We start from the raw sequence: 25,418 nt of genomic DNA on the forward strand, positions 1-25,418 counted from the left end.
CAAAGGAGAGGTTTTGCTATGTTTGACAAGTCAATAACCATTCCACTATGGCTATGTTTGATGAGTCAACAGTAATTTTTAACTGACTCTCTTCATCACAACAACAGTTGGAATGGAAGAAGGGAAAATCCAAACTAATTAAATCTTTCTAGTCTAAAAATAAAACTGGGGGAAACGCACCATTTTGTTAAAACAATGCATTTCTCTGTAAGAGATTATTCTTGCCATGACTGACTATTCCCATAATGAAGTCAGTGCTATGACTGAAATGAGGGAGACAATATATTAATAAAAGATGAACAGTCTTCTGTGTAGCTAACAACTTAGTATTTAATCCACATCCCAGGATTACTTGGGATATGGAAGTCTGACAAAAAGCTGTGTAGAATTTCAATGTTTTGTATTTTTTCTAAAACATAAAATAACCCTCTGTCATATTAATTTAATTTATCACATCATATGAATGTATATATACGTACATACACACGTATATTTACCATTTCTCTGGATTATGGTGTCATTTATATTCTATGATATATAGGCGAGATATGATACAATATAAGGCATAGGCCAATCCCTTCTAGACATTCAGAGCTACCAGGTATAATAGCGATACTCGCGGTGTAAAACCCCTAGATAATTCATGGTGATCCTTTAAGTACATATATTTTTAATAATTTCAATCTATTTCCTTGTGCAAGAACTGTTACCTCATGGTTTCAGTAACTCAGACACGTTGTCATTTTTCAAAGGTATTTTCGTAACAACTGATGTCCTTTTCTGTGGCATATGCCACACAAAGAGAAGGAGTGATAAAACCCAGGATGCAGTTATGCTGTCCTTGCTTCCTGTGGACGCAATTGCATCTTCAATTTTACGACTTCTCTCAGAAAGAAAGATCTCTACGAATGACAAAGGAGTAGTAAAAAATTCCTGAAAATTATCAGTGTAAAAGGAGTTTCACTTTTACGCTGAGCCCAGCACAGCCTGTAACGCTTCAATTTGATGGAACTTTCCTAAATGTTATTATTTACAAGAGACGTGTGGAGTTTGTATCAATTCCTGCCAATTAAAATAGTGTTAACATACTCTATGAATACTAGTATAAGTGTTAAAATAGAGATAGCAGAGCATGGGGTGACACTATTGTGGCAAATAGCATAGTGGATAGGCAGGGAATAAAAAAATAAACCAGCATAGATATACATAATGTCACATGGAATTTTAATTATTATTTACATTGATTTAATAAAGTTTAAAATGTATGTCTTTACCAGAGAAAGCACAGACAACCAAAATATAAACACTGAAATATCAACTAAATTGGTGGTGGTGGCATGTTTACATCTTCTTATTGGCTGGACGTTGTTGAAGGACCTGACGCAGCAGAATTCGGGCTCAGAGATACCATCTGGTTCTCCCAGATAAACAAGTTACTCCCGTCAGCTGAGCCATGCTAACTACCTACCCCTACCTGTGGGTGGCAAATGCAAGCTAATAGGGTTTATATTAACTGCCCTTAACTGTTGTCTCAGCGAAGACAGATTGCATCGCATCAGCTCCAGGCTAAGGACGCGTCCCTGGACACCACTGCCTGCAGCAAATCACTGAGTCACCGTAACCTGGTTGTGTGCCTGAAGGGATTGGCTGGCATCGTCAAACAAGTCTTGCAGGGATCTCTTAAGACACGAGCAGACAAAATTACCTGCCTTCCCACATGGCCGTGGGACCGATGGGCCAAGGCCAACTGTATGAGGTTTAACAAGGCCAAGTGCTGGGTCCTGCATTTCGGTCGCAACAACCCCAAGCAACACTACAGGCTTGGGGCAGAGTGTCTGTAAAGCTGCCCAGCAGAAAAGGACCTGGGGGTGCTGGTGGAGCCAGCATGAGCCAACAGCGTGCCCAGGTGGCCAAGAAGGCCAACAGCATTCTGGCTTGTATCAGGAACAGCGTGGCCAGCAGGAGCAGGGAAGTGATGGTGCCTCTGTACTGGGCACTGGTGAGGCCTCACCTCAAGTGCTGCGTTCAGTTCTGGGCCCCTCTGTACAAGAGGGACATTGAGGTGCTGGAGCATGTCCAGAGGAGAGCCACCAGGCTGGTGAGGGGTCTGGAGACCAGGGCATATGAGGAGAGGCTGAGGGAGCTGGGCATGTTCAGCTTGGAGAAGAGGAGGCTGAGGGGAGACCTCATTGCCCTCTACAACTCCCTGAAAGGAGGGTGTAGAGAGGTGGGTGTTGGCCTCTTCTCCCAGGTGAATGATGACAGGACCAGAGGAAATGGGCTGAAGCTGCAGCAGGGGAGGTTTAGATTAGATATTTGGAAGAATTACTTTAGTGAAAGAGTGGTCAGGCACTGGAACAGCCTGCCCAGGGAGGGGGTTGGGTCACCATCCCTAGAGGTGTTTAAGAAACATCTAGATGTGGCACTTCAGGGCATGCTCTAGTGGCAGAGATTGTAGGTTGTTGGGGGTTTTGTGGTTTGGGTTTTTTTGTGTGTGTATGGTTGGACTCGATGATCTCAAAGGTCCTTTCCAATCATGAAGATTCTATGATTCTGTTTCGGGAGCATTCAGCAAGAGGCATCTATAAAAGCCAAGTCACCATGGATTTAGGAGATCTGGGTACAGGTTTTGCTCGTCAAGATGCTTCAGTCCATGCTTCACTGTAGCTCAATGAATAATCCTTCTAAATGCAATGAAGCCTCCTGCATGCTCACCCCACATCTGAACACCTTGCTGAACACCTTGCTTGTAACCCTACTGCCATCCTGGAGTGACCTTTATCAAGCCTATGAGGAGCTTGTTGTACCAGGGCGTTGCTGGGGCCAAGAATTTAGCCGTATTCAAAGAATTGGAAACTAAACAAACACCACGATTATCCAGAGCTATTTATAGCTAATGCTAACAAAAACTTTGGAAGAGACATAAAGCCTCATGCTTCTGGGTGTAGGCCAATCTCTAACTACACTTACTAATAGCCTTAGACCTCCAGTTACGTAATATCTGCTCACAGTGACCTTCCATGCACTGGTCTCTGAGCATTGGCCATCATCGAAGAACGATAAAAGATCAGATGTAATTTCAGCCTCATCTAAAACACCAATTTTGTCATTTCATAAATTACTAAACCCTCTTAGCCTGTTCATTTTTAAGCTCTAAAAATGGGAAATCTTCAACTTTAGAGGGGAATCATGAGTGCTTAGGAGCGCTGGGCATTGGATGCTCTCTGAAAACGGCAGTGCTGCGAAGGTAAGACTCACAGACCGCACACGGACAGTAGCAACAATAATAAGCTCGAATCATGCAAAGGTAGTAGCTGGAGTGCACTAGTTTGATTCTCAAATTGTAGTTTTTTATGATGTCCGTAGCTAACAAGGCTAAGCCCTTTAAAATTTTTTTTTCAAACAGAAGGATACAAATGACAGCTTGTTTTGGGAAAGAGAATTTGTCTTATTAAGAAAAGACCCTTTATTAAAAATAAAAAGCTTCAAGGAAAAGAAGACATTTTCCTCCTCAAATTGCCTGTTTTCCACTTTGTGTGTATACATATATACAAACTTTTGAGTTTGAAGACTGATTATAAAAGATTGCATAACATAAGTGTTCTGAATTCTTTGCCTACTAAAATCCAGCTTTTTGGATAGGTGACAAATTTCTAATGCCATTTCAGTGCACATTCAGATAAGAACTCCATCAAATAATAACTCACTAAGTGTAAAATATGTTTTGCGTTTTATCAAGATCATCAAGAAATGTAAAAATCATCCATGGATGAGTTTCACACAGTATTAAAATTCTGGGGGTTTGCTATCAAAACTGTTAAAAGAATCAAACACCTCGAGGGGTCTCCAGCTAAGCTGCCAAGTTGAAACCGTCACCGTGTTCTTCGTTTAAAATATAGGTTCAATCATGTCAGTGGAATGATTTACTCAAATGCATTCAGCTGTTTGCAAGTTTGTTATCACTTATTTTGGAAAATAGAGGACCGTTGAGACACTGGCATTCATATGCTCTAATGCTGTTACGCTTTCATAACTTCTGATTATCGGAGTCATGGGATAAATCTGGATTTTTTGCACTTTAGTCCATTTGTATGAAAAAACAAAGCATGAGCTGTGTGCTGCATTCAGCAGATGTGAGCATGCTTATAGGTACAGACAATCGCAATTATGTTAATGAAACTTAAAAATACTTATCTGTCGTAATTAAATTCACACAGCCCTCCCAGCACAGGCACATGTAAAGATGCTTTATGTTGCTGTAACTGCCACTCCTAGTGATATAACTGCGTTCACACGGACTTACATTGATTAAAACCAAATTGCATCCAAAGTTAAAGTTACACTGGTTTAATTTTTGCACTTCAATGGAGGCGTGAAACCTCCGAAAGGAGATTTCTGCTTTTTTTTTTGCACCGACTGGCATTTTAAAGACGTCTGGAAACAAGCATGGGGTGATACATTGATCACAGAAAGTGTGTAAAACTAGTGTACAACAGAAACCCTGTCCTTCCAGCGAGGCGCGAAACAGGGAACAGGGGCTTTTGCATGACTTTTCCTGCAAAGCCTTTAGTAGCCAGACTAATCCCAGCCACACCTCGTGCTGACCTTTGCAGACATTCGCACAAAACTTTCTGGGAGACTTTCTTTCCCCAGTCCCTTGCTTACTTCATCTCCCAGCAGGGCTGCCGGCTGGACCTGGTGATCCTGCTTCCGTACAAAGGGAAAGAGCCTCCACCTACCTTCTCTCCTTCCCTCCCCGGTTCCTCACTCCCTCTCTCCCCCTCGGGCTGGCAGGATTCCTCGGGCAGAGCATGCAAGCAGTTCGCAGGGAGCAGCCGCAGCCACAGGAAAGATGCAGAAGCACAGTCAGAAGGAGCACCTCTACAAGCTGCTGGTGATCGGGGACCTGGGAGTGGGCAAAACCAGCATCATCAAACGTTATGTCCACCAGAACTTCTCCCCCCACTACCGGGCCACCATCGGGGTGGACTTTGCCTTGAAGGTGCTGAGCTGGGATGCTGAGACTGTGGTACGGCTGCAGCTCTGGGATATTGCGGGTGAGTACAGAGAACCCTTTGCTCCATAACCCACCCAGAGACAATGCAAAGTATAGACCCAAACTCATTGTCTGTACCTCGGACACAATCTTTACGTTGGAAACTACCTGTGTCCGCGCGGGGAGGGACAGGAGGCTGAGGAGATAAAACTTGAAGGGCAGATTGAAATTTTGGTGTTTCCCTAAGGCCAGCAGACTCCCAAACAAGGAGTGCCAGCGTGAAACCTGCCCTGTCGGGTTTTTCTCCCAAGCCCTCAGACACGTGTGGGGCCGTGGGCGCCTCTCTCCAGATGCCCCAGTTCTTCCCCTGCAGCTGCTGCCCTTCAGCTTCCCTCATTAGACGAACAGGTGATGGGAGCTCTGTGATGGGAGGGAGAGCAACAAGAATTTTTGTTACATCTATTTAACTTGGTGGAAGAGATGAGGGATTCAGTAAGATGGTTAAAATTATTTTTATAGTTTAAAAAAAAAGGGAAAAGTATCACTGAGTTACTTTATCAAAATACCTTCCTTCTTCCTTTCCTTCCTCTCTCTTCTACCTTCCTTTGTTTGGCCCAATGAAATGTAAACAACTTCTGACGTGCTTTGAAGAGAGAAGTGTTTCTATTTGGCAATAATCCTGGTTGCTAAAACGCATTTACTCGTGTTTACTTGTCCTTATCCCAATATCAAGCAAAAAAAAAAAGATGACTTACTCTCTGCTGGGAGAAAAAGAATAGAAGTCCATCTATCTTTCCATGCTTACATAATTCAAAAATAAAGACTTTGACATTGTTGCTCTCAGTGCTTCAGAGTTTTAATATTTGGCTTCCAATTAAAACCACAACCTTTTTTTTTTTTGCCGCCCCACTTGCTAGGAATTAATCACTTTTGATTCAGTCTGCAACATAACAGTTTATCTTGATGGCACATTTCGCACGCTGTAAGTAATCATCTTCCATTTAGTGTACGCGGGAACTCAAGTACAGCTAGAACACAATAGCTTACAGCAAAAAGGAGGGCATTTTTAAAACTCGGTTAAATTTAGAAGTTAGGTTTGTTAAGTAAGGGAGGGAGGTGAGCATTATGTCAGCTGTTATGCTGCGGCCTGGGCTGTGGGCTCAGTCATCTACTCTGGAACGGCACCGAGTAAAACTAGTGAAATGAGAAAATTCTTGACATTCTTATCGGCGGAGGGAGTGCCTTTCTTCTACGCCGAGCTGCCTCATGTCTCAGCTCTGAATTTGGCACCAAGGTACTAAAACTTATGCAACAACGCTACTTTATGCAAAACATGCATCACCTCCGCTTTTTTACACATCAGTATGGTCTTGTGGTTTTATGATATTAAATACATATATGCTCAGTTTTCCTTATTAAAAGTTGGAATAGGGAAGCCATTGCTTTTATTGCTCACCGGTGACCAATTATAACAGTAAATACATGCACACCCAGCAAAGCTTTTCTGTATGAGAAAAGGCATTTAATAGTAAATTCTGAATGCATCGGGAGTGAAAGAATGTATTTGGTGTGCCTTGTTTCAGAGATTTATTACACTACTAATCATGTGCTGGCGGATCATATGATGTAGCTTTCAGTCAGGCTGCAGAAGCAATTACACCGAGTTGTAGTACTGAATGACTAGCATGCTTTCTGAGTTATCACACGTGACAGAGAGAATTACAGCATAGTACTAAATTTCATATGAATTGCTCAATTCAAAGCGTCTCTGTGAAGGTCAAGACAGTGGCCGGCAATAAAAATAGTTGCTGTCTCAGTTTTAATGACTTCTGTGTAAGGAGCTTTAGCCGTTGATAGATACACGTAGAAAACAAGTTCTGTAAGCAGCACACTGAATTCAGATCAGCGTGGTGCTGGCATAGAAGTTATCACGAATAAGGCACCTGCTTGCTGAGAAAAAAGGTTGCTTAAAAATGAAAGCGGAGTAAAACTGATTGGAAATATGGAGAGAATGGAAGTGGCTGGTTACATATCATCACTTGCAAAACACAAATAGGCGACGATAAGAGGGAGGAAAATATAAGCTCTGGTCTCAGCATGTCCTCTCTGTTTTGGTAGGACCTCTGTTATTAGGTCATGTTTAGCTTTGGGGGCAAAGCAATAAATTTTCGGTCTCTAACTAAGCTGAAGGATGTTGGCTTAGCACTTAGGGCATCTTGAACTGAAGTAAATGCTGCAAATGTATCATGTATGAATATATATGTGTATGTGCGTGTGCCTGTCTCTCTATTTGTGTGTGTGTGTATATATATATCAGGCATCATTTTAGCTCTTACATCCTTTCCTCTCCCTCCATTATACAGCAAGTGAACTTACTGCTAAGCGCGATGAGTGCTCCTCCTTGCACTTCGCAGCGTGGGTCGGTGGGCAGTACATTGTTTAACAATCAAGAAATAATTTTCTCAAATATGATTTGAGTAAAATTAGTATCAAACTTATCTACATTATTAGTAGGATTTACTTATGTGGTGATTTCACGGGGGGTGACTTCATGACATGCTCCAGCTGTGGTAGGGCCAAGCAGTTTACCCTTGTTTACCTTCACAGACATAAGAAGAAAAAGCAAATTTAGTTCATGTAGTGCCATCTAATTGCAGAGTTAAATATAGTTTATAATTCTGTAGCAGTTTATGTTTCTGTATTCTTTAATTTGGTAAACAAAATGATAATAAGACGTGATAGCAAAATGCTGAAACTGTATTTATTTAGATGAAAGATAAATGCTGAACAATAAGGAAAACTAGCTCTAGAAAAATTAATTCAAGGATAAGGTAGGTTCTGCATCAGATATTATTACATTAAGACTTGGTTGGGTTTTTTTTAACAGATAATATATTCCTGAAGCTATGGGTGTTAGACAGGAATAATTAGACAAAACTTCATGGTTTATAATGTCATGATATCTCTAACACACCAGCATGAAAACCTATCGATTTATGTCTGATTCAGTGAAGTGCCCGAGTTTCAAGGGACTGAATTTTCACTACTGTGTGTGGGAGGAGATATACATGGTAAAATTCTCCTCATCCTTAATTACCTCCCAACAATTTTATTTAATTGAATGTCCCAAATTCTCAGTTTTGGTGTTCACGTCCCTGTTGAAGCGTGTCATCACCTCTACTGCTGTGTCATACATCTTTAAATCTTGCTCCTCAGTCAATTTTATTTTTTTTCCTTATCTTTTCTGCTGCCTCTGTATGAGTATCCTTTAAATCCGTTAACAGATTGTTAGGAGAAAAGCTTTAAAAGAAACTCTTAGTCATATTTTGAATGAGGCTGCTGTGGCGGGGGTGGCCCTGCAGGTGCAGGCCGGGACAGATTTTGAAGAAACCAACTATTGCAGACAGCCGATCCAGCTGTATTTCCCATTCGCTTCTCTGCAAGGCTGCTCTCAGTGCTACTGTCTATGTTTCGTGTCCACACGGCCCTGAGATTCCTCTGAAGACCAGCGTCAGCCGCAGATTTACTGTGGGGAGCAGCTCTGCAGGTGCAGCAGAGGGCAGAGAGCAGCACCTCGGGGCCTCCCCCGTCCCCTGCCAGTTTTTCACAGCCATGTCAGCGTCACCGTTATCTCTCCCTCTGTGTACGTGTGGGCTGCTTTATTCGTTGCTACCGAAAAGGCGTTGGTTTGCTTTTACAAGGCTGGATCAGTCTGGAGGAGAGAAAGCTCGAGGGAGACCTCGTAGCCCCTTCCAGAACCTAAAGGGGCTACAGGAAAGCTGGGGAGGGACTGTGGATCAGGGAGTGATTAGTGATAAGATGAGGGGTAACAGTTTTAAACTGAAAGCAGGGAGATTTAGATGAGATCTGGGGAAGAAATTCTTTCCTGTGAGGGCGGTGAGCCCCTGGCCCAGGTTGCCCAGAGAAGCTGTGGCTGCCCCATCCCTGGAGGGGTTCAAGGCCAGGTTGGCGGGGGCTTGGAGCAGCCTGGGCTGGTGGGAGGTGTCCCTGCCCAGGGCAGGGGGTGGAACCAGGTGATCTTCAAGGTCCCTTCCAACCCGAACCATTCTGTGATTCTATGATTCTATAATCTCACCTCATAAAGGGTTGGACCGACGCATTGGACACATCCACACAATACCAGTGGCAAAAGAACAGTTTAATTTCCTTTCCCTGCAACTTTCACCTTTGGAAACAGCAGTCTTTGCACAGATATAGGCAAATGTCCCTGCAGTTGTAAAATTCTTAAGACTGTTATGCTCCAGAAGGAGTAAGCAGACTGTTCACTAATGCCAGGCACAGCACGTCCTCAGCAGTCCAGCTGCTAAGCGTTGTGGTACAGGTGCGTAACTAAGATAGTCATGGTGCTTTCTAGGCTGAGTTACCTTGAAATTACTGTTCTGCAAACATAAATAAGTCCCTCGCTGTGGTGGTTTTGTTTCAGTCTAGGTTTGTGGGGTGTCGCTGGGCCAGATCCTGCTCACAGCCAGCTTTTCCACATCCTGCGGTGGTGAACACCACCTCAAGGCTGGCTCGAGTTTCAATCCATAAAGACAATGACTTAAATTCAAGGGTGAGAATTCAGAAAGGTGAAGAGAAAGGTAAAAAATGTTTGAATGTTCACAAATTCCACCTTCTCAGTGTTGGCTAGAAGCCCTCTGTAAAGCACGGTGGTTCCCCAGAAGCTTTTGCCTCTTAAGATGAGGGATGGTGGGAAGAAGTAAAACCCATTGTAAAACTGGGCATTAGGCAGCTTTAATCCATCTTTATTCTGTAATATATTTCAGATACTGTGGGTGCAATGGTGGAAATTATCTGAGTTTTAGAACTTTATCGTTAGTTTTTATAGCTTTATCAGAGATGATAGTGGTTAGTGAAAATTGTAGATTTCTGCACAAGTCATGCTGGCAAATTTATGTGGGGTGCATTTTTATAAACTGAAAATTCAGCTGTCAATTGCTTTAAACCCATGAAACGATACCTTTCCCTGCTGCATAGGGGCCACTGAGATTAGGATCAATGTGCAGGCAGGTGCCGTTCAGACAAGGGAGTCCTTCCCTTTAGTGGAAATCTTGTTGCTTTGGCACCTTGGTCTCACTGGGTTCACTCCAAAGCGGGGTAGGATTCATCTGGTTTAACAATGAAGCATCTTGTTCAGAACCACCTGAGTGTAAGCTGGGCTTGCCAGGGGTTGAGGGTAAAGATTAAATACTTCCATAATGAAGCTTATGTGACTACTCTTCAATGTCTGTCCTTGCTGAGAAGATGCCCTCTAGATATCTCTTCTCCGTCTCTGACTACAAAGGGACCCTAATCTTAGATACACCCAGTTAATTTTTTTTAGAACCTGAATTAGGGCAGGAACCCCAATGTAAAGCACCGTCTCTGTGGGCAAAGGCCATCAGACTCGTGGCAAAGGCCACAGCCACCAGATGCCAGTGGCCTTGCAAGGGATGCAGTCAAGTACAATGGGCCAGATCAAAAAAATATTTCACAAGTTTCTGACCCCTCCAATGAAAAGCAAAACCCACCTTCCCCAGTCCTTCTTGCAATAAAGCAGATTCTAATGTTCAAGGCTGCCTGCGAGACACCGCTGAATACCTAATGGTTGATCTATTTTCTAGACTAATTACTGCCTCAGCCATTGTGTTGCTGAAAACCTAAGGCCAGGTTCTGACACCTTTAATACATCAAACAGTGCCTATTTTCATGAGCGATTCTGATAAATGAAAAATTTTTAGGCACCTCATCTATTAAGATAGGCATTTGTTCACATAAGTGAGAATCTTTGGAAAAAAGAGTCCTCCTGCATTCTTAGACACAATATTTAGCTCTCCAAGCACAATGCAAACACTGGAGATCATTTTTTTCATAATGTAAATTGAATAAAAGTAAAGCCATTATGCAAATGACATAAAGCTAAAAGTCTGTCGTTTACAAACCACCCCTTTTTCCATTCGAAGTTGCATACTGTCTTTATGACAGGTATGTTCATATATTAATCACAACTGATGGGGAAGAAGACCACTTCAGAAAGGGTTTAGGCACTTTATTCAGCCAGCAGCTCCATTCTTTCTCTTTCATTGAAGTGTTTGAATACGGAAATTGGTAAGCTCTGTCTTCCTGCATAAAGCTGCTTTTACGAACATGGTGGCTTTTCTGTGCAGTGAAAAACCTAAGTAACTGCAAAAGCAGCTAGAAGCAGAGGGAGGAATCAGTGTCATAATGTTTGTCAGAGCTTTGTGAGCCACTACTAGACAGAAGATCACATCGTCACCAGAGCCTTTTATTTCTCTGGTAACTTTATGTGTGATGAATGATTTTATGCTGCAACTTAATAATTTAATTTGTGTTCTACGACATGTCTCACCTATCTCAGAGATCTGTGTCCCAATAAATATGTGTAAGGCCCAAGTTTATCTGTTCTTACACCATCTACATCTCATGTACAGTGCAGGCATCTCAAGAACTTTGCATGAGAAGTACAAAGTATCATTGAAGTACAATATGCATCAAAACCTAATTGCATATGCTGTTGCTTGCCTCACTGCAAAGTTTCTAATCAGACCTTGACTTTTGTTTGAAGGCACCTTCTTGCAGATGAAAAGAATTTCTCAAAAAGGAGATTATTGAATAGCACATGACTTAGCCATTCCTCTGATTTAGCTCTGATAGGAATCATAAGATATTTTTATAAAGCATAGCCATAAGAAATTTTCAATATGACCTTGTATTTCCCAGAAATGATATATTTCTATCTCGTTTTATCAATGGGATGCAGTGTTTGCTTAAGGCAGAGGAAAAATTTAACTTGAATTTGGAGAAGACAAACATCCACTTTTGGTTTCTGTATCATGTGAATGACTTTCTCCTTGCTGCAAGAGCTAGGGCATAAAACCAAAGATAAACGTCACAAACAGATGGTGTTGACCCCATACATGCCTTCAGTGCTATTTCCATTAAATGAATGGTCTAGAAGCCCAGTAATCAGCACTCTTCAGTTCCCAACCCAGCCTTACATTTGACAGCGCAATTTCCATCAGATAAAACCTCCACAGGTAACCTTCTTAGGGTCAGAGGCAGACTGCCGATCTTCTTGTCTTCCTAACCTACTCAAAATTATGCACAATGAGAAAATAAGGCTAGAAACGGGTTTCCAGTGAATGTTGTCTATGTTCAAAGCACTTTTTTCAGCTATGGAAGCATATGGTTAAATACAAGAGTTCTCTTGCTTAAAGACTGCTGTTGTTGTGAGATGTTTCAGCAATTTAAAATTCTTTTTTTTTTTTTTGGATCACAGCTCAGCAGTAGACATCAATGGAAGTGCTATTTTTTCACTCTTCAAGAAAAATTCTCTGTAATTTATTTCCATTCTTGGAACATTTTTTTTAAAACTTCCCATGAAAACAACATTTATATTAACAAATGCATAACTAACCAACATACCACATCCTGACATCAGGTGTGTTAATTTTTACACTGTTAATCATACAAAATGATAGATATTTACAACAAAATGATAGATATTTACAAATGCCCGTATTTGAGTATACGAATATATAGTTAGCTCACAAAAATACTGTAAATAACTTCCCAGAAAACACTTTGAATTCAGCAAATAAAACCATAAATCTTCTGAACAGATCTAGAGTGAAACCTCTCCTCCCAGATCTTTTCACTGGAGCAATTCAGCTCTTCATATCGCCATTGCTGTGCCATTTCTTAGAACACTTTCCACGTATGTAAGGCTTTAAATTCACCTTTATCACCCCTGTGTTTCCGTTTGCCAGTAAAAGTGAATTCATAATGACTCTTATGCCTGGTATGGTTCCAGAGCTTAATTATGTTGCTGTTGATTATTACCTCTTGCATGAGAATATGCGGGATCCTCTTCATGCCTGAGCAGATCAGTTGTGTTAGATGTTTCACACATAATACCATATGTTTCCCAGGAGTTTCCAATCTGGTACCTAGATCTTTTGTGCCTCCTGTTTAAAGTCCTATAACGCACACCAAGACCCTTGGTACTGTCCACAGATCTAGAAACTTGGCAGCTTAATAAGAGTGTACACTGAAGTTCAAGCTTGTCATAAAGTTATCAAATTTCCTTGGATGTTTGCTTTAAAACTCCTTTTTCATGCTGTACTCTCTTGCATTTTCATACAACTGAGTCTAGCATGGTACTTACAATTATTTAGACAAAGAGTAGTTTTCCAGAGACCTAAAAAATGGAGTCCTACCTTCAGTAATGTTCTCTTAGAAAACCTGCTGTGTGAAATATTGAGCTAGATTGGAAGCAGTGATTATTACAAGGTGGTGTTTTTTTTTCCTCCCCCCTCCTACTTTCTTCATCACAGGTCAGGAAAGATTTGGAAACATGACCAGGGTATATTACAGAGAGGCCATGGGGGCCTTTATTGTCTTTGATGTTACAAGACCTGCAACGTTTGAAGCAGTGACAAAATGGAAAGAGGATTTGGACTCTAAGTTGGTTCTTCCAAATGGGAAACCTGTGCCGACAGTCCTCTTAGCAAACAAATGCGACCAGGGAATAGATGTTCTTATGAACAACGGCATCAAGATGGATCAGTTCTGCAAAGAGAATGGGTTCGTGGGCTGGTTTGAAACATCTGCCAAGGTAATGTTTCCAATTCTTTTTAAATGCTTCTCCAAGTACAGAGAAATTGGTTCCTAAACAGTTCACTCAGTCAAAATGTGTACCTTGCAAATCTCTTCTCTTGGTGGAATTACTTAAAGGTGAATTTTTAAATTAATACATTTCTATTTGGCTTTGACTTTTTATTGCAAAGCAAATTATGTGCAACGTTCTGACATGCGGCTGGTCTAGTATGATAGGCCAGCACTAAAATATGTAACTGGTCAACAACTTACTGGGTCATAGCCTGGGGAGGAAGACGACCTTTGGCAAGACACAAAAGCTAGCTCTTATGAATGATATGAGGATATTTTTCATCATTCCTAACAGTGAATATTATCTCTAAGTATTTATATAACCACTTTGTCTGAGAAATGCTGATTTGAGACAATGGTTTGATTGTGTTAGATCCCAGGAAAAAAGTCAGTCTATCGTAGAGCTTGTACGATGCTTACTGTTATAAGCTCTCATTCTCAAAAGCCTTTTCAAAAAAATCACATATCTGGGGAGGAAAGAAAGGTCAGTGGTCAAAGTGCTGAATGAGCTGCACTGAGGTTCAGTTCCTGCCTTGGTTTCCTGAGTGCCTTTAAGAAAATGGAGATAAAAATCAGAAAGGGCACTGGGACTTTCTGAGTATGAAGGCCCAGGGTACAGTGCTCCTGTACATCGATTTGAGATTTCTCACCGCATGCAAGATTTGGAGACCTGGCGTGTGAAATATTGATTTGAACACAACAGCTCAGTGGATGTTATATTTATTGTATTCTCTGATTATGAAACCTAGTGCCATCATTAACAGCTTTGGAGAACGTTTGGATGTTTTAAATGTGAAAAGTTTGGCTCTGGTCTGACCTAGATTGTTAGTAGACTGAAAGCCAAAATGCTACATTCGATTTTTTAATTTCTCTTAAGCACTTCAGGAAAGTTATTTAAGAACCTTTGGAGTATGTACTTGTATTTTACCTTACTGATCTTGACTTCTTTAAGCATTAGTACTTAAAAGAAGACCTACCTGTAATCAGCAGAAGTAAGGGGACTAGCAGCATGTCCTAGTCTGCCTCAAGCATTGCGTGAGCTCTGGGCTGAGATGTCTTTGTGGTCAGCGTCTTTGCCTTCCTACTGGATTGGTCTCAAAACCAGTCACTGTTTCTTCAAAATGCAATTTTTAGAGAGACATTTGGGTCTAGGTCAGTGTGTAAATTATCTTGCTCTACAAACAGGGTACTTCACGTTCCTGCATGTGCAGGACTTGATTTGAATTCAGATCTGTGGATCTCTGATGATTTCTGCTGGATGAGGCCACCAGAATCCAGTGCTCCTCTCTAGGATAACCAAACTTTTACTATGGACTGTGTCTAGTTCTCGTTAAGAAAGAGGCCAAGATCTCTTACATCAGCTTCTTTGTGATAATTATGGCAGAAAGCTAATTATTCCAGGCAAAAAAAAAAAAAAAAAAAAGAAAATATAGATGGCAAAGCATTTAGAATAGCAGCTACAAGAAGATGTGGGGCATTAAGGGGATTGTTACAGGACAAATTATTATTATTGGTATAAGAATTACATATTCTGCCTCTTTTTAATATACTGTTAGGTGTCCAACTGTCTTTCAGGACACACCTAACATGAAATGTCTGGTTGCGAGTATTTGGGCTCCAGTTCAATAATGATGTGTAACACTGTGTATGGCTGTTTTCTTCAGAATTACTTCTTCTTCATTTCTGACATGTACGTGAGTCTACATTTCCTGGTGATAAGAACCAATTCACTGCAAACTATGACCTGAGGGCAAATCCGTCACAAAAGTCATGTGGAGAGAAATGAATAACAGATTGTTTTGAAATGCCTGCATCTAAAATACTTCAAAGAGAATGAGTGAGAACAGGATGGAACACTGTTTAAACAATACAGGGCCATAGTTTCATTATTCTAGGTCCGGATCAGCAAAGTCATGCAGCCGGTCACTGCTCTTTGGCCTATGTGAAGGAAATCTGTACAACGAATTCCACACATCAATCCACAGCAAGCACCTGTCCACCTCTTAAAAAGAGCAACCACATTTATCGTGCCAAGGGCCGTTGCAGGTCATGGCAGAGAATGAATGTACAGACAATTTCAAAGGTGGCAGAGAGGTTTTACTGTGATGACGGACCCAGTCTTGGGCAGAACTATGGAAGCGTAAAGGACATGAAAAGTTTAAAAAAGTCACAACAGAGGGAAATTCAGTACCAGTTTTTCTAAACCACATAGAACTAGGATTTTCAGTTATTTTGAACAAAAATACTTCTTACTTTATTTAACTCAGAAACTCAAGCAGTCCTCAGGTTTCCAGTGCAATCACGTAGGAACAGGAAGAAGTCCAGCTATGACAAGACTTGTCTTCAACAGCCATGGTGAAGGGAGTGGTGAAAATGGAGGACACCTGACTGTTACCAGTCTGTTCTCTGCTGCTATAGACTAAAGGCTTGGATCTATTGTTCTGCAATCCCCACACCTAATTTCCACCCAGAACTGGAGGCTCCTGACTTTAAAATGATGCAAAGAAGAGTAATTTCACTAAAGATGGTAGAATCACGACATTTAGGCTAAGTTAAATCCAAGTAATTTCCCCACTGGGTCTACATTCTGAACCAGAACCTACACATTTTTTTTCTGAACAAAAGTTATTATTACTGATATTTTTTAAAATATTGGATGCAACATGTATCTAGTATTCTTTCAGCCTAGGGCATTTTAAATAATTGAACTCAGGTCTGGGGAAAGAACCTAGCTATGTTTGCTGTAGAGAATAGAAACTCTTTTTCTGAAGCAGAATAACAGTGACAGCGAAGTCATCATATTGCAGCTAGCAGTTCAAATAAGTAATAACTCTTTTTTGTGGTATCCTGGAATAATTAGATCTCCAGAGGTTTTCTGGAGACGTGCTTGGAAATCTTATAGCCTTCAGAGCAAACTGAATATGATTTATGCATTTTGGAAAAACAAAGGTGGTTATTTATAAAAATTCATCTTTTAGTTCTGGTTGCCTTGCAGAAAGTAACATGCTATATATGTTCCTACCATATTTCAAACTGTCAATGGTTTGAAATTTTTGTCTATAGCACTGGCAGATTACACCAAAAAACATCACTATATTATTCCCTGGTGCTGTTTTTCTTAAGTTAACAACTTAAATATAAAACATTTGAGCCACCTAATGTGTTCTTACATACTAGTTTTGATTCTTACATTAATCTAAAGGAAATATTCAGCCTGTTCCAATCGTCTGCTCCCTGCAAAGATGGCACTTGTTCTGATAGTTTGCCGTGTAAGAAGGGCCTTGTGGGGCAACAGCACAATGCAGGAGAGTCATAAGTTACGCGTATCAGCATATATCTGGTGGAGACCCTGGTCTCTTTTACATATGATTACCTGGTTTGTTCATATTGATTGCAGTCTAAAAGAATCATAGACTCATAGAATCATTTAGGTTGGAAAAGACCCTTGGGGTCATTGAGTCCAACCATCAACTCCACTCTACAAAGTTCTCCCTTACACCATATCCCCCAACACCACATCTAAACGAGTCTTAAACACATCCAGGGATGGTGACTCCACCACCTCCCTGGGCAGCCTGTTCCAGTGTCTGACCACTCTTTCTGGGAAGATTTTTTTCCTCATGTCCAGCCTAAACCTCCCCTGCTGCAGCTTGAACCCATTCCCTCTTGTTCTATCACTAATTACCTGTGAGAAGAGACCAGCACCAACCTCTCTACAATGGCCTTTCAAGTAGTTGTAGAGAGTGATGAGGTCTCCCCTCAGCCTCCTCTTCCTCAAACTAAACAGTCCCAGCTCCTTCAATCGCTCCTCATCAGATTTATTCTCCAGGCCCTTCACCAGCTTCATTGCCCTAAAAGGCGTGTCCCCACATAGTCACAAACTAACCTTAATCGTAAATCCTTTAATAAGTTTCATTACCACAACTACTGTGAAAAATGCTTTTTTTTTTGGAGGAAGGAAATTTCTGTCACACATTTAATTATCCCACATGTGGCCAGAGTAGCTGAGAGCTCCACGGCCATTGCCAAGCCTTTAAACTGTTTTCACCACCATTCCGAGTTCAAGGAGGTGAGCTTTTGACTTGGATTAGAAAAGCAGCGATTTCAAGCTTATTATCACTTTATAATGAAAATGGAACTTGTGCATCAAAACAGACAAGTCGGGCAAAACTAAATGTGCTTGAAAATACCTGCATCCGAAAAAACTTGAAATACCATAAAACTGACCTTAGCTGTGCCGTGATTATGCCTGAGTTCCTCTTTTCCCTGCTGTAATTCTGCTGTCAGCAATGCAGAACTAGGTGAAAAGACATTTACGTTTTGTCCAAATTGCCCAGAAGGGCTGGTAGCTGTGCTTTTCAGACCCTTACCAAACTAGGCCAAGCACACAGCCCCTTGCTGCTGAGCACCATGGCCTGGAGACGGAATGAGCAATGAGGCTCTGGGCTATTTGGACACATCCTGTTTGGACCAGGAAAAAGTTACAGAGTCTTTCTTCCTCTTGGAAACTCGGATGGTGTGTCCTTTCTCCAGCTTTTGTCTGACAGGCAGTCCGCAGTGTGTCATAGCGCCCAAATGCTGGACTAGGAGGAGTCCTCTTTGCCACTGGTCTACCAGGTGACCCTCAGAAAGTCACTCTCTCCCCTGATCCATCATCTTCCTCCACAAAGCAAGAACAGCAATTCTGTTCATCTTACCAATGAGCTCTGTGAATGAACCAAGCTCTTCTAGCCCTTGTTTAAATCGTATTATTCAGTTCTTCTGACTGGACAATTATTACGAAAGATGAAAAACCCAAGCTATTCTGTAGACTTGCAGAGGAACAGGATATGTGGCTTTGATTTCCATAAAGACAAATGAGGTTTGGACATGTATTTGAATTAGGCTGACACACTACAGCTAATCTGTTGATCTGGTAACTGAAACCAAAGCAATCCATTTGAGACTTCCAGACCCAGTTAGGGATGTCTAGTTCCCTACATTGTCTTTTTAATTCACTCAAAAAAAACGCCTAGCCAATCTCACTGCATAGAGCCTTAGAAAATATTTCAGCTTCTGCCATAAGCCAAGAAATGAAGCTGACACCTAAAGCAGAAGCTTTCAGTGCAGATATACAGTCACTCTGTGCAGAATCCTCTACAGAGTTTGTTTCCTGTGACTAAAAGAAGAGGATTTGCTTCAGATCATCCTGGAGGTATTAGAGCTGTCCTATAGCTCTCTGTATCACTCTTATGAAATATGTTATTTAGTGCTGGCCAAAAGCTGAAAATTCAGAGTCACAGAAATGCTGAGGTCGGTAGGAACGTCTGGAGGTCATTTAGTCCAACAATTTTGTTGCAGAATATCCAACCAGCTCCAAGAATTCAATTACATAAATTACCTTGTTCTCAGGGTTGCAGTCATGGCAGTGCACGTCCATGAATTTCATGCTCGTGCATCCGGATGGCTTTTAACTTGTTAGGTTGTGTTTTCCTAGAAACACAACAACAACAGTATGGCACAACATCTTAATAAGGCTCTGCTGCCCGTGGCTTCCAAGGGAGCTCTGCTAAGGGAGCACATGGAGCCATTCCCTCAGATTGTGTGCTCCAGGGGACTGCAGGTCAAAACGTCTTCAAAGTCATACCCCTGCTCCTGATTTTAGCGCATTATAGAAATAAAATGTGGAAGCGATGTGATTCTCACTAGGTGCCCATCTAATACCTGAATATTTCAGAATTTGTAAATGTTTACTGAAGGCAAGTTGATTTCCTTTAACTGCAGTAGTGGAGTCTAAGGTCACATCTCTAAGTGGTGCTGGCTCAGACCTGCCCACGTGCCCACGTTGGGCAGCTATGCCCGCATACACGTTGTTCTTCACACTGACTTTCGAGGCAAGACTCAGAAGCACCAGGTTCAGCCAGAGGAGGAAACCACCCAAGTGTAGAAAACGAGCACTTTTATACCAGAAAGCAACCAGACAGACAAACCTAAGATGTCTGCATGGCAAAGAAGGGTTTCATTTGGAAGTGAGACAGGCTCATAAAACTAGCAGAGGCCTTTTTTCTTCTGTAAAGAGCTAAGAGCCAGTCTAGTCTGAGAGGATTTATTTCATATATTAAAATGGAATGCTCTAAATGTTAATGTTCTGCGTCTGCATTAGAGCTGACAGATGAGGGGGAAGGCAATCCAGAATGCAAAGAAGCTTGCTGAGCTTATGTGCTGCTTTGAGACACATTCAATAAAGTATTTATTTTCCTTTCAGTTGATCGTTGTGTTACAAGACTACGTTATTTCCCATAGCAATAGGTTCAAAGGTTTTAAATCATGCAGCTCTACTTCGCTGCCCTCAGTTGCTCTCCTTTCCCTAAAACTGCCCTTTGAAAACGTACATTTGAAGGAGATCGATCTACACAGCAGACTGTAATTTCATTTGTGTCTTCCAGTGTTCCTCTCTGGCTTTCAGAGACTGCTCAGAGTTATTTTCTTTGCCTTGCTTTGTTTGGTAATAGAATAAAGAGTAGCATGTGCTGATTTTCACTTTTGCATTCCTTCTTGATGGGGTCAAGAGAGAGACCGGTTCGATTAGTCAGAGATCATCGCAGGAGCTGGGTTCAGGTCCTTGCTCTGGCAGACGTTGGCAGGTTGACGCAGGGGAAGTCACTTGGGGCTGGATTCACAACTTGGACAAGAGAGGAGAGGAGAGGAGAGGAGAGGAGAGGAGAGGAGAGGAGAGGAGAGGAGAGGAGAGGAGAGGAGAGGAGAGGAGAGGAGAGGAGAGGAGAGGAGAGGAGAGGAGAGGAGAGGAGAGGAGAGGAGAGGAGAGGAGAGGAGGCAAAAGAAAAAAGTCTGAACTGCAGCAATCGTCACAATCCTGTAGTGTTTTGTGTAGAACAAAGGCCATAAGGGAGATGACAGTTAAGGCATTTCAACATAGACACCCTCTGAAATACATTATTTCACTCTGTTGTCTCACCTATATTTTCTTTCTTTTTTGAAACATATTTTATTTTTAAGCGTAATTGGGGTTGTTTTCATGTTTCAGTAGAATTGGTAGAATGTCTGTGATTGTTCCTCTCTTAAGCTTCGCTTGTTGGTCTCTTTGTATTTGTTGGGTGGATTTTCACCTGCTCCTTTTTCTCTGTCCTTCCCTCGATTGCCTTTCAACACCTCCTGCTCTCTGAAATTACCAGGGGCCTGGGTGTCTGTGTTTGGATAGCAGATCACCTTCTACCATCTGCAGCTGCTTCGCTGCCTAGCAGAATATTGATTTCTGGTTTTTGGGTTTTTTTGTTTGTTTTTTTTTTTTTTTTTTTTGCAAAACACACTGGAGGAGGAGAGGTGCAGAAATCGATATTTCATTAGACAGAGCAGGATACAGATCCAGGACAGGGAGCAGACAGCCTAGGGTTAGGGTTGTGGCAGAAGGCAGTAGTAGCATCAGAAAGGAAGCGGTCAAGGCACAGAGCGGGGACAGCAGGAGGTGCTTTGTTGGCACCAGCACAGGCTCCTCGCAGCGAGTGACTTGACATGTTGCTTCTCATCTGTACCATGTGCCTGTTGTCATCTGAACCCCAGGAGAAGGCTGGAGGTAGACACAAGCTCAAAACCAGCTGTGCTGTCTGCCAGGGTCACCCTTCCTCTCTTGCTCCCCTTCTCCCCCGGTAGCAATTTTCGTCCCCACAGCTTTAACATTTCATAGAAATGTTCGGGATTAGAAAATGCCTCTCTGATCTGCCACACACTACAGACAGGACTTTTTATTCCTTTCCTCTCATGCAGAACAAAAGGCAGAATTCTAATAATCGGTGAATACTTGCAAACCAGCACGTTTTGCTTGAAGGAGCAAGAGCTGGGTCACAAACTTCAGCAGGCGCCTCTGAAGGGATGGTGCCCCGGCAGAGAGGAAGGCGGGCACGGACCGAAAGCAGAAGGCTTTTCAGGTGGAATGGCCAGAGCCGGCAACGATCTGTATCTGTATCTAATCCCATTTCACAGATATTCGGTAGGCCTGGGCAGACACCCACCAGGGAAACAGCAGAGTCAATCCAAAATGCATTTAACAACATAATAAGGAATACAGGTCAAATTTGGCAAATAATTTCATTAAAATGGAGAAAGAGCAATCCAGAAAAAAAGAACCATTTAATTTTCATATTCCAAATATTCAATATTTTGATTTTTTTTTATGTCAACACAATACTTGCATGTTCAAATTTGGCTTTCTTCCCCAAAAAAGCTACAGAGGTTTAAAAAGAGGTTTAATAATCCAATTTCGCTGTGGTTTGAGTTTTGGCTGAAGTAAAACAGCATTGTTTTTTCCTCCTGAATTTTTAGGCTTGGGTCTGGCACATGGACTTCTGTCCACCACCAGTGGGGATTAGGGATGTCCACCTATACCCATTTCACCCTTTTGTGGGCTGGGGTTCCTTCCCCCTTTCCCACTCTTATAAAATGATGACCTTAAGCCTCTGACAAAGAGGGTTTCTGTTAATACATCTGAACATTAACCAGTTTGGGCACAATCTCAGATAGTCACTAAGACATTATTGAAAAAATACATGCTGCCATCCCAAGAGAGACGCAGCACATGGATAAATGAAATGCTTCCCAGTCCATTAATAATGGAAAACACAATGGAAAAGACTTTTTCGTGTGTGTTTTTGTCCACTTAGCAATCTTTAGCAATTAGATTGGTCTTTGGCTTTCTAAGCAGTACTGAGAGATATTTTTCCTTGTCAGTTTTTTTCTAATAAAATTTCACAGTGTTCTGAGAAAGACTTTTGGTGCACGCTCGAGGAATTTGCTTGCCTGGTCTGAGAGCGCCATGTGATACACTAACATTTTAACATCTCAGTACAGAGCTGATTCCCAGCTCCGTATTACTTTCTAGGGGTTAGTATGTAAATGACTTGTCTAAAGATTTGGTTTTTCACAACCGACTGATATTCTTTACAGGTCTAAGTTCAAATATTTAAGTTCACTTGTGTAGTTGAAGAAACCTGTGAAATCTTGGCACTAACTAACATTTCAGTCAGATTCCCAGATTTCAACTCTTTACTGTGGTGCAAAGGGAAGGTCAATGGAGTTCGTGGGGCTTTGCCATTGATTGCAAGGGGATTAGAAATCAGCCTCACAGAATGCGTTATTCTAGCTTTTGATCTTCATGTAATTGTACCATCTCTACCAAGACACACACACATGTGCCTAAGTTTCCTTTTCTTGTAGTTGAATTGCATAATTTAACAACTCATCTGACTTCTTTGAACATACACAGGCAGTAAAAAAAGGTTTCACATGTCAAATTTTACAGGTTATTTTATCAGTGATGCTGAATCGATGCTGAGGATCAGATGAAGGTAGACTTCATGGCACTCTGTGTGGGTGTTTATGGTCTCAGTACAACAGGCTCCAGATTCATCTTGGAAACCTGGGTCAGTCTTACAGTGCAAATAAAACATAATCTTTATGGAGCAAGAGTAGAATGTGCATATACATAAATACATACGTATATATTTGTATGCATTTCTATATGTATGTATGTGAGATACGATTTGCCAGCAGACTGAAGCTACAGTGAGGTTTCTATCTCCTGTCATACAAAATAAGTGATCAATGATATCAGTTAGAGTGGAAGAGTGCCTTTTATACAAGAAATTCTGACTTTTCATTCCAAACATATCGGTGGCTGTCATTGAAAAAAAATCCTTACTCAGTATTACTGCTAATTTTATACGCTGTGCTGGGCTGTGTCTCCCTGATCGGACTGTTTCAGCTTTGCTTATTCTACAAACAGAGTAAGGGTTGCTGCAAGTCAAACGTGCTGCTGAATGTACATGTAGAAAAAGACGTGCTTTGCCTTTTGTTCTAAATCCCTGGAAGTGGGGATTTCTGTCTTACAAATGAAACCACCGGTGATGTCTCTCTTCTGAAGCAGTACATTGGAGATAAGTCACCCTCAACAAAAAATAGGAGGGGGCTCTGAATCATGTAGAAATTTTTTTACTGCTTTGTGAATAACTTGAGATTGTGTCATTTATTCAATGAATCTGGTTCATCAGAGGTTTCATTATGAGCATTGTATACGGAAATCTTTCTGAAACTGTGGAAACGGCTTTAAAAAATAAGTGCTATTGATGGCTGTAATTTCTGATAGGAAATAAATAATTTGAAAATCAGGGTAACCATTAGCTCAAGCAGTAAAATATGGATTTTGGAGTGTTACTTCAGGCGTCTGCCTTTAACGTCCCTCTGGCACTTATTTGTTTAGTTTATTGAAGCAATCAAATCACCAAGAGTTTGGGGTAATTTAAAGTGATCTCTGTGTATCATCTGAAGGAGATATGAATCATAATATACAAAAAACCCTAACTAACTTAAAAACTACAGTAAGCATTATTAATACAGTCAATTTTTAAAAGCTGTTTTTTAAGGAAAGTAAACTGTTGATGTTGCCTAGAGAAAAGTTTAATTATGCACAGGAAATATGCAGCATGGTGTAATTAACATTGACTAATCAACCTCTCTTTCACTTGCAGGAAAATATAAACATCAACGAAGCTTCCAGATGCTTGGTGAAACACATAATTGATAGCGAGAGTGATCCAGTCCAGTCCATTGAACCAGATATTATAAAACCACACTTGAATTCCTCCAAGATTGTCAGTTGTTCAGCTTGCTTTAAATCCTAAGAGACTTCCAGACTGCTGCAAGAGCTGAACGATGATTCACAATGTATACTTTATCCAACGTACCCAGCCTGCCCAGACTGTCCATAAGCAGATTGCCATCTTCTCAAAATTATACTTAAATTTTTTCATAATTTGTTGACAGGTAAAATTTGCTATGAGCTATTCATTGGTAGGAACTATTTGAATCTGTCTTTGGCTACTGGTAAAATAAGACTCATGGTGACGGCTGTGTTTTCCTGGTTGGGTAGCATCACCAGTGATATCAAAACCTATTTCTTTGCAATGTGGTTTCTGAAAGCTCCTATATGTGATGTGACTGCAGCAATACCCTAGTTGTCCATTGGTCCTCCAGCCCGTCTTCTCCACAGCCTAACCAGGCAACCGTCACCATTGCACTGTTTTGTCATGCCTCACACTTGAATGATCTTATTTCATATGAGGAAGATGATGATGACAATGAAAATAGAGCTGTTCAGACACAGCAGGAACACTCACACTGAAATATTTCTGTTGCAAGTTCGGTCTCCTGGGTGAATTGGCAGGACTGAACATGAAGCAATATCACATGTCATTCAGTTCTTCAGAAAATCTGACCTTCTGAGACTGAACCCTGACATAGTATTAGCTGACCCTTTCTGAAGAGTTACGCTCTCCTAGGTGTTAGCATCATCTTCAGGTGAAGCAGAATGGAACAAGTTGAGGGTGAGGGGTGACAAAACAGAGAATCAGGCATACAGTCTAATAGGCGAAGCGCTGAGAGCTTTCAGAAAGGTCACCTATTCTAGAAAGCCAGCAATTCCTCTGAAAAGCACTCGTTGATTTTGTTCCTTCCTCTCCATCTTTCATGCCATGAATGTTGTCCCTGTGTGTTTAAAATGTATATATTCTATAAGTCCCTGCATACATCCCTCCATTAGGTTGATTCTCATGGGAAAATTCCCTGTCCATGCTATCACGTAAAAGCTGAACGTTTCAGGAGCTCATCTGTGTTGAGTCGCAGGGTATTTGCTTTCTGAGAACGTTTTTCTAAAAAACACAGTTGTATGAACGATCACAGGAAG

General features: G+C 41.3%; 1 protein-coding gene across 1 annotated transcript; it reads left to right on the forward strand.

Moving 5' to 3' along the window:
* Positions 1 to 4,816: 4,816 nt before the first annotated feature.
* Positions 4,817 to 24,491, forward strand: RAB38 (RAB38, member RAS oncogene family). The gene is made up of 3 exons (XM_063328152.1): positions 4,817 to 5,057; positions 13,354 to 13,634; positions 24,205 to 24,491. Exons 1-3 carry the CDS (start codon positions 4,853 to 4,855, stop codon positions 24,355 to 24,357), a joined length of 639 nt encoding a protein of 212 aa, XP_063184222.1. The 5' UTR covers positions 4,817 to 4,852; the 3' UTR covers positions 24,358 to 24,491.
* The last annotated feature ends 927 nt before the right edge of the window (positions 24,492 to 25,418 follow it).

Source organism: Chroicocephalus ridibundus, chromosome 1 (assembly GCF_963924245.1).
Source record: "Chroicocephalus ridibundus chromosome 1, bChrRid1.1, whole genome shotgun sequence".
In the NCBI taxonomy this organism is placed as follows: domain Eukaryota; kingdom Metazoa; phylum Chordata; class Aves; order Charadriiformes; family Laridae; genus Chroicocephalus; species Chroicocephalus ridibundus.